We start from the raw sequence: 12,161 nt of genomic DNA on the forward strand, positions 1-12,161 counted from the left end.
CACAACACAAACATTTCATTTTCATTTCACTTTATCTGATTCAAAAACAACACACATCCTAACACACTGACACAATATACTCATGAGGAACGCTGCCTTTGGCACGCTGCATATTACAATTTCCTGATTGTTTTTGGAAACTAGTCCTAAAAAAAAGCAGAGAGGGGTTATATATATTTGCAAGTTGCAACATTTTTTTTTAAAACTGATCAAGTGGAATTACAAGTGCACACAAGAGACCTACTAGATTTGTATTCAATATTTGAAATCATTACGACTACACCACCACGTTGGTCAGACTGTGATTTAGAATTTAGAATTTCAGCATCACCATTACAGCATCATTTAGGCATTTAGTGTCAGGTGGCTTTACTGGTTCATATCAGATATAGTATACACCCTGTAGTTTTGGTTGTGCTGAACATCCGGTCTTGTGAAAGGTTTCAAGACATACTTTTGACCTAAACATTGAGCAAAATGCCCCTTTAAAGCATGGTGTTTTTAGTGCATTTCAATCTTTTTTTTCCTCTTTCTTAATCAAACTTAATTCTTAGCTCAAATGGCTTAAAAGAGCTAGAAAAAATATAAGCTATGTTCCAAAAATATCTTTAGTCATCAATCAAGCCGTAACAGACAGCCACCGGGCTTTCGGTTAACCATATAGATAAACCTTTATACAAGCACAAATTAAGACTTTTGAAAGTCTGGTAATCTATACCATCTATACAAATCCCATTTGCAGAGCCAAACGACGTCACCCAGTGCCTTCCATTACCAGGAACACCCACACTCTACATTTATTTTGACTCAATCCCCCACACACTGTCCTGCTGCCACAAAAATACTCGCTGAAAATAGTCCAACAAATGCACCATTTCCTCCTGTCTGAGTAGTGTTCATTAAAAAATAAGTCAATTATTGAGTTTTTATTATTATATTTATATGTTTTCCAAGACTTATGTCTTCAGTAAGAACTTGGGGTTGAGTGACACAGACCACTTGGGAGGTCAGAAAGTAGTGGGAGTCTGACTCATTTTGAGATTTGTTGACAATAACAAATATATATAGAATAACTTCATTCTTATCAATTAATGGTCATTAACTGAAAGCTGCACAGGTGTGAAAGCACAACACAAGATGTAATCTGAAATACATGAGATACAAATTCAATCCCTCTGCTTAGAGACTCTCTGTTGATGTGATGCATTGAAAGACAGTCATCTAACCTGGGGATAGTGGAATAGAGAATGAAAAGAAGAAAAGAAAAAAAAAAAAAAAATCGGAGTTGGAAAAATTTTGTGAAAATGCACACATTCAATAAAACAATAGCAACAATAATACCTTTTTTTCCCCCCCAGGTATAAAAATATTTAACACTTGCGGAGGCTAAAAGGTGAAGAGCCCCATCCCTTTAAACAGCTGGCCTGAGAGACACCAGTCCAGTCTCGGGTTCTCTGGACTCTTCTCAGTTTTCGAGATCGACGGTCCGGAGCTGATCCTCCTCGCTCATGCTGAGTGTAGCGATGGCGCCGTCGTTGAACTCGAATGAAGTCCCGCCATCGACCACCATGCAGGCGTCCCAACACCGTGAGCGGACAGACACCCTGAAGCATTGGAGGCATCATTACATTCAAAAGAAAAGGTAGACCTTTACAGCTTCTTTAAAAGTTCAATTTCAATTCAGTTAAAGTGTCAAAATCCTAACCAACGTTATCGCCACGGTCCGCTCTTATTATGCTTTTTGGCTTTTCCCCTTACTTTTATTGTGTTATACATCTTTTTTTGTGCATGTTATAGGTTTACAAAAGTCAAAAAGCCCACCCCAAAGGGAGTTAAACGTGCGGTATACTCGGCGTTCCCGACCTGTCAAGCGCCCGTGTGACGTCATGGGAGCGCCCTAACTGTTTATACTTGCGTACGGTGGTCGCAACACTAGTTGCAGTCTTCTCCTGAACAGAGGTGGCGCAACTGAGGAAAGGCTACCGACTTTGCCATTTCTACAGACTAGAAGAAGAAGAAAAAGGTCAATGATGGAAGAACTGGCAACAGCGTTGACGTCAATTTGATTCAATGCCCTACTTCGTCGCATCAAGCCTTTCATTCTCCACAAAAGAACTCCTCTTAACCCAGTAAGTTTACAAGAGAGACTCGCAGTCACTCTGAGAGTCCTGGCATCACGATGCCCTCGAACTCGTCCAGGCTTCCTGTTGTCCGCTTTGTCGTGCGCCGCTGATCCCGCACAGAGCACGACATCTATTGCCGGAAGAGACTACCGGTAAAGTAGTGAAGAAGGAGCAAGAGAACAGCAGAAGAGATCAACGCAATGTCAGAGTTTGAGGTTAGCATCGAACGCGTACCCGTACCTATTGGAGCCTGAATACATGGACGAGGAGCTACAACTAATGGTAGCGGTAGCGGCAGCAGCAGAGAGTAGAAGCCATCAGACAAGTGTTATTTAAACAAACTCCTGGTGTACTTACAAACGTTTTTTTGAAAATTAAACCATGTAAACCTATTCTGGTACAACCTCTAAATACAATTATGAACCTGAAAAGGAGCATAATATGGAGGTCTTTAGGTTTGGTTCTGACACTGAGAAAGAATTCACTAACTTGCTGGCGAAGCCTCTCTGCCGACTGCTGGAGAAGACTCGGTTGACGATGGGCTCCCTGATGCTGTAGAACAAGCGTCTCTCATCTGGACTGAACACCAGAGACTCGTTGTATTCGTCAGTAACTGAACACACACATACATAGATACCATTGTCACAAAAAAACAAAGTGGCAAAAAAAACTGAAAAAATATATGCAGGAGGATCAACTCACCCTTTTCGATGAAGTCACGATTTAGCGGGATATCAAGACCTGTTTGAGACTTCCCTGAGAAAAGACATGTTTGTCAGTGAAGTTAGGTGATGCATTTGGAGAACAAAACATGGTTCATAGACTTAATTTTAAAATCAAGACCTGCACGCGTGCGGTACGTACCGATTTTTAGAACCTCCTCCACAGATTGTTCAACAAGTTTGTTGATGTTATATGACCTGACCAAGATAGAGAAAACACTGAAGAGCAGACAAGTGGATTAAAGGGTAACTTTGTTTTTTCCCTTCAACCTGGACGCTACTTTCCTACATTATGTTTTTTGTGTCTAAGTGACTGATGGGAATAACCATCTTTGAAATCGGTCCATTATTAAGCAAGACTGCTGAAGTCTGGAGCAGCAAAAAAGGTACAATGTAACGTTATTGGGCAATTGTACATTTTCAATTTAGTGCTTGTTTTTGCCACTGACAGGCTCAGATTATTACTTTAAGTGTCTGACAACATTATGGAAAGGATCCCTACAGAGGTCGAAACCTTTTGTTAAAGAGTAAGATCCTTTTTGTTTAACAAGAAACCCGAAAACCGCCAAACCCAGACTCCATTGATATAAACAGTAATTGTATCAGTGTAAAACACACTTCATTCCAAGTCGACAGAAACTAAATAAAATTATCAAAAGCAGTCTTGGTTCGTCTTTCCACTGTTCCAACAATCACCACTCTGGTTTTGGTTGAAATAAACCCTTAATTCACCCATTTACATGTGGAAATACGCTGGCTCTATACACGCTAAAAGTAGTGATTATTTACAAGAAGTCTGGGGAGTTTGGCAATGCCAATTTCTGAACCGTTTTTGGTTTAAACAAAAAAAGATTATAAGGACGGTAAAATCCTGTTGTCAAACACTAAGAGTAACAATCTGAGCCTGTCCGTGGCAAAACTTTTAGTGGATAGACATTGACGATGCACCTTCACCCTGTAGGGTTACATTGCAGCCTGGTTTGGGGCTCAAAGCTTCTTGTTCACATTAGTCCCTTAGACACCACTGCATAGGAAAATAGGGTCCAGGTTGAAAAAATAAATAATTACCCTTTAATAAAAGGTTTTAACACATGGGAATTTCATAACACTATGCACTGTTGTGAGTACAACCTTAATTCACAGTGGATGAGGATTAAGCGTGATTTATGGTTGTTGTTTTTCTTCATCCGTGCCACGTAATGGCCTAGATTTTTTTGTGTGTGTGTGTTGTTGTGTGTGTGTGTGTGTGTGTGTGTGTGTGTGTGTGGTAGAGCGAGGGAGAAGTGAGAGAGTGACGGCGATTAGTTTCGGAGCGAGTAGCGACTCTAGAGTCCTAGTGAGAGAAACAAAGCGTCTCCCCTGTGTTTTCTGACCACGGTGGGAAATCTGGAGCAGGAAAAGTTAACCCTCTCCTTGATTTCATGTTGTTCATGGAGAAGGAGAACCAGGAGTAGGGGAAACGCAACGCTACCAAGCCACGGCCGAGCGACGTGTAGTTACATTTTTCGAGAGGTGTGCGTCAGGCTAAGACCGAGGGTCCGGCGTGGGCCTGCGTCTCCATGTACCTACGTACGTAGCCACGGCGTAGATTTTACGCAGAAGCATAAATTACGCTTTAGGCACGAGTGAAACATTTAATGTTAAGTTGAAAGTCAAGTACAGTGAAATTTACCAGGCTTTGGATCCCGTTCCTGTACAAATGCTGAGTCCTGAACTCTTCTGCTTTTCCCACGGGCCGTCATCCACAGAGATCTCATAGTAGGAAGCCCTATGTAGCAAGAGGTTAACATGGGGTTTAAAAGGAGGTCAACTTCACCCTGTGGTAGACAGAGTTATGGTCATCGGTTAGGATGACAGAGGTACCTGGAGGACAGAGATTCTCCGATGAAGATTTCATTCAGGCTTCTGATCGGGAGCAGTCTAGGTTTGGAGACGCTGTCATGTAGTGTTCCTGTCCCTGAGAAATGCCACTGAATTAGTATTAGAACAGTGAGAGAATAAAAACATCAACTTACAGAAACATTACTGTTCAAATGTGTGGAATCTCCTCCCACAAAAGCTTGATTGGGTCCAGTCACATGGCTAAGAGGACTGCTATATATTTTTGGATGGCCTTTAGGAGGTTTTAGAAACTCCTCTTTACAAACCGATGGTTCATATGAAGGGTTTGCAATAAAAACAAAAGTGTTCTGTACATGGAGAACAAAACCCTCACAATAGGTTCAACCAGACAGACAACTGAAAGGGTAGAAAGATCCCTCTGCACAACAATTAAATAAGAATAGAAGAAATCAGCAATCTTTGGTAAAACAAACTGGAAGCTTTAGCATCAACATGTGTGTAGATTTAAATAGGAACAGGTTCCTGTTTCAGTCTCAAGTGCACAATAATGCGGCCTATAACACGCTGGAATTAATAGGCAACATGTTTAGCAAAGCTCAAATTCACAACAGAAGCACCATAATACTATGGACTGACATACCACAGCTTAAACATCTTCAATCTAACCACTGAGTAGACTGCAGAGGGCCCAAAAAATATTTCAATAATGATCGACCGTAAGGGTGTGACCGAAATTAAGTCACAATCTTAAATTTCGAATAAAAAAAATGGAATCGTCGATACTGCCGCACCTCCATGTCACGTACGGTCGGATTGTCAAGCGGGGGGAAAAAAACCCACAGGCGTTGAAGTGCTGCGAGTCAGTCGACCTCCTGTAACTTAGCTAGAGCCAGTCAAAAAATAGCATGGCAACTGCAGATGCTGGAGTAGTAGTATTTTGGATTTCCAGTGAGTTATGTTGACAATGTTCGTGTTGTTGACAAAAAAGCCACAGTTTGCAAGCTCTGCTATGTGCATGTACCATATTCTGTGTTTACCACTACACATTAGCCTAGCAGGTTGAATTTCAGCCTGCATGCACGTTTTGTAGCCTAACAGAGCATCTTATTTTGGTTATATTAGAGAGAGCAACAAGTTAGCGGACTGCCGAGTCGCCCTCTTTGTTATCGGTCTGCTCAGCTGCTGTGCTGGCTCGATGGTGTTTTAAGCCCCCAACTAAGCCTTCAAGGCAGCGCTGCAACCGTCGTCTTCAACCATAACCATTGCCTAATCCTAGTGCCTTCCAGGCAGCGCTACTTTATTGACAAATTGTCAAGTTTCCAATTGACTGAAGATATGTTATTGTTACATTATGTTGTTAATGTTTTAGATTTCACAATGTAATGTGGTACATTGCGAACAAAGGTCAGATATTATATTGCATAAAAGTCTAGTCTAAAAATGGCATAGCAACCTGTGCTTTAAAAAAATTGAGAATGGAGAATCGTGACACCCCTAATCGAGTCACTCACGCTCTCCTGGACTGGAAAACAAATTCAAAATGCAAGTTCCAACAATATTCTCCCCTGTCATGCAACCCTGTGAGGACGTTGACTATATGGAAGTTTGAAATATATCATTTTTCTTCCATTTGGGCCCAAACTTTTTTAATTTCAAATAATACATCAGGTACCTGAATGATACAGTGTTTATCTCTGTTAAAATAGTTATTACTGAAGGAAAGAAGAAAAACATCAATATAAGAGCTGATTCCAAACGTCTGAACCGTAGTGTACATATTGATGAAGTTCCTAATTGGAGGTCAATAGCAGCCTATTATTGCCAATCTAACTCCAAGTCACACAGTCAGACAGGAACACACGACGGGTGCTGGAGACGTACTCTGCTGACGGCCCATGGTGGTGATGCGGTGAGCTTGGCTGTGCTGCTCCAGGCTCAGCTGCTGCTCGTGCAGGTCCACGGGGGTGGGATTGATTCCTGTGCCCTCTAAGTGCAGACGGATCCTCTGACGCCACAGCCACCTGAACACAGCACAGGAGAGGTGAGGGCACAACGTCTGCTGTACAGAGCACCATTTGGCTTAAACTAAACCAGTGGGTCATCTTTTAAATATTGTACAGTTATATTCTGAAGACTATAGTGAATGCAGTAAGAACAGCTTGATAAGTTATTAAATTAAAAAACATCAACAATGAAGTTAAACATATTGAACATCTGAATGCACTTTTATGGCACCAAAGAGGCTGTATCGCCGTGTTTCCACTGCACGGTACTGCTCGACTCGACTTTCACTGCGGATATGACCCCCTCAATGTAGCCGGGATTCTCAACTGATCGCCATAGCGAAGACGGATGAAAACTGCTGTGGGATCATCTTTAATTCACTCGCTGAATCTTTTCCCTTTTAGCGTCAACCAAAGAGGCACATCTGCACTTCTTCGATTGCAAACCGTAACGTTGCGGGCTAAATTTATTTATTTTTTAATTTTTTTTAAATCGGGCTCAAGGGAATAAAATATTGAGGTCACTATTTAAAAACCCCAGGTTTGTGCAGGACGTTTGGTGTCACGCTAGTGACGATTCTCTCTGACCAATCAGTGTTTAACGTAATCTTTTAGTATCAGCTCAGCTCGCTTGGAACCTCAAGGTGGTATCACAAAATAAGTACAAGGTATTATTCACAACTTTTGCTAATGGAAAAACAAATAGGAGCAAGTTAAGTAGAGTCTAGTCGAAACGTACCATGCTAGACTTGGGCCGACGTAGAAATGGTCAAACCGTCTCGTCACCCAAAAAAAATAAAAAAAATAAAACATTGGACGTAGCAGCAGTGACGTCATGCATTGGTTTGTAGACGGCTGTTTTGAATACTCAAGTTTGGCTCGCCATCTTGGCTTGTTGGAACCGGACTTGACGATTATTGGATTAGAGGGTGGAGCTGGGAAGGATGACACGGGGAAGCCAGTGTTGTTTATGGTTGCAATGGCGCAGTCCAATACGCAATCCTATGTCCTGATTGACAGGTTGGCGTGTCGCCACGCCCTAACGCATCTCCTGCTTATCATCTTTTTTTAAATAAATATCTAAACAGATATTGATCTGAAAATCACCAAATCAATTGTTTTACTAAACTGTCTTGTACTTCAATTAAAAAACCCTGAGCAGCAGGTTTAGAATAAATCTCAGGCGATTCCTAAGGGACACAGTAACTGGATTTCAGCTATCCCACAGAGTCTCAAGACACAACAGTGGGGTTTTGAATCCACGTGACTTTTTCCAGACAACACAGGTTTAAACTTCTCTTGAACTCTAAGCTAATAACAGAGCAACAACCCCAAGTTGTTTACCAATGTACAGACAACAGCAGTGAGACATTTTGGGGATTTTCTGCATGACCCTGTGACCATAAATATAAAACAGTACATGTGACATGTCATTCTGACTTTCCATTCCTGGATGGAACCACAGGGCAGCCATCTTACCTGGGTGAAGTAATAGAATTGCTGCAATTGGACCCTATGGTGAAAGAGGATCATGTTGTCTTTATAATCCTTGTATTTCTCTACCAATACATCAATACTGTTTTTCATTCAAAATAATGAGCATAAGACAACTTTGCCTGTCTAGAATAAAATTTTGGTAAATTTGGATTATTATAGCTCCAATAGAAGAAAAATTGCATTCAATAACAAAGATGATCTCATAAATGGGCATTTATATTGCAGATAATCATTTTATTTTTTTCAATTTTGCCTGAATTTAATATGTAATTACTGTCTTTTATATTCTGAATGGTTAATAAACTACATTAAGCAATATCTTTAACGTAGAAATCCTAAATAGATTCAGATTATTGCCTATAGGCAGGTACTGTAAATAAATCTAACACTTTAGTGTTAGGGTTATAATAATAACCTTGTTATAACATTAACTAAACATTACCTTTAAACTAAATCAGCTAACAAATCAATGCTGTTGAGCGCTAGCAGTTACGTTGACTTAAGTTAGAACTCAGCTGGTCCGTTTGTAGTCAACAGTCAAGCTACGTAGTTCACTGACCTTTCTGTAGTTTTAGTTAAAGTGCTCATATTATGCTAATTTTCTGGTTCATAATTGTATTTAGAGGTTATATCAGAATAGGTTTGCATGGTTTAATTATCAAATAACACTATATTTTTGTTGTACTGCACATTGCTGCAGCTCCTCTTTTCACCCTGTGTGTTGAGCTCTCTGTTTTAGCTAGGCGAGCATTATAACGTGTGTTACAAAGTGACGAGCGTTCGTCACGGAAGTAAAGGCTGGACTACAATAGAGCGGTTTGTGAACAGTGTTTTCTGTTGGAGATGGCAAGTCTCTTTGGGGTCGACTTTGGACTTTTCACTTTGTAAACCTATTACATGCACACACAAAAAAGATATATAACAATAAAAGAAAGGGAAAAAGCCAAAAAGCATAATATGAGCACTTTCACCTACGTATACGTAAAAAATAAGTGTCTCATCTACTCTATTGACGTGTGGAAAGTGATGCCAGCCTCCTTAGTCACTTTGGTCCTTTGGGTGAAGCAACAGGTGCTGCACAGCTGATGTTATATATCAGCTGATGTTATATATGTTTCTGCCCATAGGTGACAGTACCCAGGTAAGATGGCGGACAGTTATCCCATTAGTTATGACATCATGTCACATGTACTGTTTTATATCTATGTCTGTGACATTACTATTTATTAGGTTGTCACTGTTATGAGATGGGAAAAGATGATTGAAGTTAAGTGACAGAGCACTCACAGGAGAACAGGGCACCACGTTCACTAGAAGAAAGTCACAGTACAACAGCGCTTGGATTATTTGCGGGGAAATACGCACCTGAACTCACCACGACAGAGTTTCGCCAGTGCCTCTGGGAAGACATGAGTGTACCGCACAGGCAGGCACAGATGACCTTCTGACCTATAGTTAAAAGAGAGAAATGTAACGGACGCAGCCAAATCTAGGAGGACTGTTAAATAGTAACAACGTAAAGTAATGACATAACATTATGTGTTAGGCTTACTCTCGAGTGCTTATAAACAAACTTCCTAAAGAGTTTTCCCCACTTCTTTATAAAGAGCCACAGTATATCAGGTCTGATTGTTCTTTACACATATAACAATCCAAGCCCTTCCCGAAAAGTGCTGTTCAGTGTTTTACCTCTCAGGGTCTGTATTAACTCCAACAACTGGTTTGTCCTTGCTTAAAACCTTACTGGCAACAAGTAGCATTGTCCCATCACCTAACAAAACAAACTGCAGTTAGAGAACTTGTATTGTGTATGTGCATGGGTTGTCTGAAGCCTTTGTTCATGTGACTTTTTGCCCTCTCGGTTGAATAAGTTAAAGTACTGCCCATTGTGTACATCATGCCTGGGCACAAAAGTTGGTGTTCAAGGAAGATTATGTTATACAGCGTTCATTTATTCAACAAATAGTATAGATAATACTGTTAAATATAGTAGATTTAATATAGTGATAAAAACTGTAGCCAACATTTACCATTTTTGACTTTCCTGGACTTAATGACATGTACTGCCTATATACTGTGTTTGTAATGAATCAATGTGGCTGGCAGAGCAGGGCTAAAGAACAAAAGAAATTCCTACCTCCAGCAGAGATAATGGCATCTGCCCATCGAACTACTTCTTCATCATATTCTCCTCTCTTCACAACTTGTACCTCAATGCCTTGTCCCCTGCAAACACACAATTATAAAAACAATCCTTTACGTCTCATAAAGCAACACTTCCCTGTGTGCTTCTTGGGAATGTGGCTGTGATAATCTTCCTGTGACGGGCCACATCTTACCGCAGGCTCTTCACAATGTGTTCCACATTGTTAGTGTGGATGTTGTGTCTTTCCAGCAGGCCGCTGTAGCTGGAGCCCTTCATAGCAAGCTGCAAAACAGACAACAAACGTAAAAGCAAAGTGCTCGTTTTGCGTTGGAGGTCACAAGCGTGCCTGAAAGTGAAAGACACTCTTACCAGCTGTTTAAAGTCCTCTTCAGAGAGCCCTGCATAGCGATACCGCTGCAGTTCAAACTCATATCGCGTAGTCTTTGTAACCACTGCTACTTTTTCCGGTTTGAATCCAGCTTTTTGCTGCGATGAGACGTTGCATACCGAAGTGTGAACGGGGCGAAGGGAGTTTCCGCACAGCAGGCTGACAGCTCGATTCCCAAGGCACACAAACTTTACCACCGAGCGGCGAGTCATTCTTACAAGTGAACGCACAACCATGAACTCAATTACATGGCCAAATAGACGCGTTGAATGACGGCTCTGCGGTTACGTAGCCGACATAGTGGGTCATATGTCATTCCTCTAGTCAGATAGAGTTATTATTGTCCAGTCACAGAAGTCGGGGAAGTAAAAGAAGTCACACACACACACCCAGCTGCGACGGAAGGTGACCTGCTCTAACGTTACCTAGCGAGCTGTTGGCGACCCGTTTATAACTTGGAGATATTACTTTCCAATTGGAGAGTTTCCTCAGCCGAGTCAAAAAAAACAAACAGCAATAACAACAGTCAGCTCGCCATTTAACTGAAGTTAGTAACCCTTCTAACCGTATTTAGTACGGTTCAAAGATAGCGTTACGTTAACGTTCCCAGCTGAGCTGACCAAAGCTAAATGTCGATAGCAGTTTGCTTACAAGACGTGAGCGAGTGGTCCTATTACAGTTCCGACTGGGTTTACTCTTACCACACACCACACTTGAGCTTTGCCACACTCCTCATGTCCAAAATATTTTTAAACACGTTACCAGGTGAGAATAATAAACGAGAACACTGTATGTACGCTGCACGTCCCCATAGACAGTATATAAGCACGTACCATGCTATGGTACGTACCCTACGTCATATATATCTATGGCATGGTTGTACGTACGCTACGTCATGACCATTTTTGAGGTTTACTTGCGGTTGGTAAACAACTAATTGGTGCATTACCGCCACCAACTGGTACGGAGTGTGAATCACAATGTCTGATAGTTCCAATTCTACTGCCAACAATATCGCAAGCATTTTTATTCTGTGTAAACTGATAATTCATAACCAAGCTTTGGTTATACCTGTAATTTTGCACCTGTGTTTGATTGCTTTCCTGCTATAGACTTTGGTTGATATTACTAAAAGGCATAACGGAATTCTAGTGGTAAGCACTATATTACAAACAATATAATTAGCTGAAAGTCATGCAGATGCTAAATACACCACAAAACCAACCAACCAACCAACCTTATAACTTTTATAACACCTTAATGACGAGTCCAAATGGTTCCACTTCACTTGAGGTCAAGGGAATTATTCATGACACAATTATAATAGTCTCATGACAGTCAATGTAAAAACCAACCACTTATGATAGTTTAATGTAATGTTAACACACAAGGCTAAATATCATTTAAGTTTGAGGATTAGGCTTGCTATGACATATTTAT

The 12,161-nt window shown here is 40.9% G+C and overlaps 1 protein-coding gene across 2 annotated transcripts; it reads right to left on the reverse strand.

The window, feature by feature from the left end:
* Positions 1-13: 13 nt before the first annotated feature.
* On the reverse strand, positions 14-11,585 carry nadk2 (NAD kinase 2, mitochondrial). Of its 2 annotated transcripts, none has more exons than XM_039780218.1 (12): positions 10,703-11,585; positions 10,527-10,615; positions 10,325-10,413; positions 9,877-9,958; positions 9,553-9,636; positions 6,569-6,708; positions 4,709-4,802; positions 4,518-4,613; positions 2,988-3,064; positions 2,826-2,879; positions 2,613-2,736; positions 14-1,604 (listed from the first exon to the last, which is right to left on the reverse strand). In XM_039780218.1, exons 1-12 carry the CDS (start codon positions 10,955-10,957, stop codon positions 1,466-1,468), a joined length of 1,323 nt encoding a protein of 440 aa, XP_039636152.1. In that variant the 5' UTR covers positions 10,958-11,585; the 3' UTR covers positions 14-1,465. The 2 variants fall into 2 exon arrangements, with proteins under 2 accessions (XP_039636152.1, XP_039636154.1); XM_039780220.1 differs by having other exon boundaries at positions 2,988-3,043; positions 10,703-11,584.
* Between the last annotated feature and the right edge of the window lie 576 nt (positions 11,586-12,161).

Source organism: Perca fluviatilis, chromosome 17 (genome assembly GCF_010015445.1).
Source record: "Perca fluviatilis chromosome 17, GENO_Pfluv_1.0, whole genome shotgun sequence".
NCBI lineage: Eukaryota > Metazoa > Chordata > Actinopteri > Perciformes > Percidae > Perca > Perca fluviatilis.

What these genes read in the sequence shown, in the direction of transcription:
- nadk2 (XM_039780218.1), bottom strand. Translation starts at nt 10,957, where the DNA reads ATGGTTGTGCGTTCACTTGTAAGAATGACTCGCCGCTCGGTGGTAAAG. An exon ending in TGCCATTATCTCTGCTGGAG is followed by an intron (nt 9,959 to 10,324) that starts GTAGGAATTTCT and finishes TTGTTTTGTTAG; the next exon opens with GTGATGGGACAATGCTACTT. An exon ending in CACCATGGGCCGTCAGCAGA is followed by an intron (nt 4,803 to 6,568) that starts GTACGTCTCCAG and finishes GGCATTTCTCAG; the next exon opens with GGACAGGAACACTACATGAC.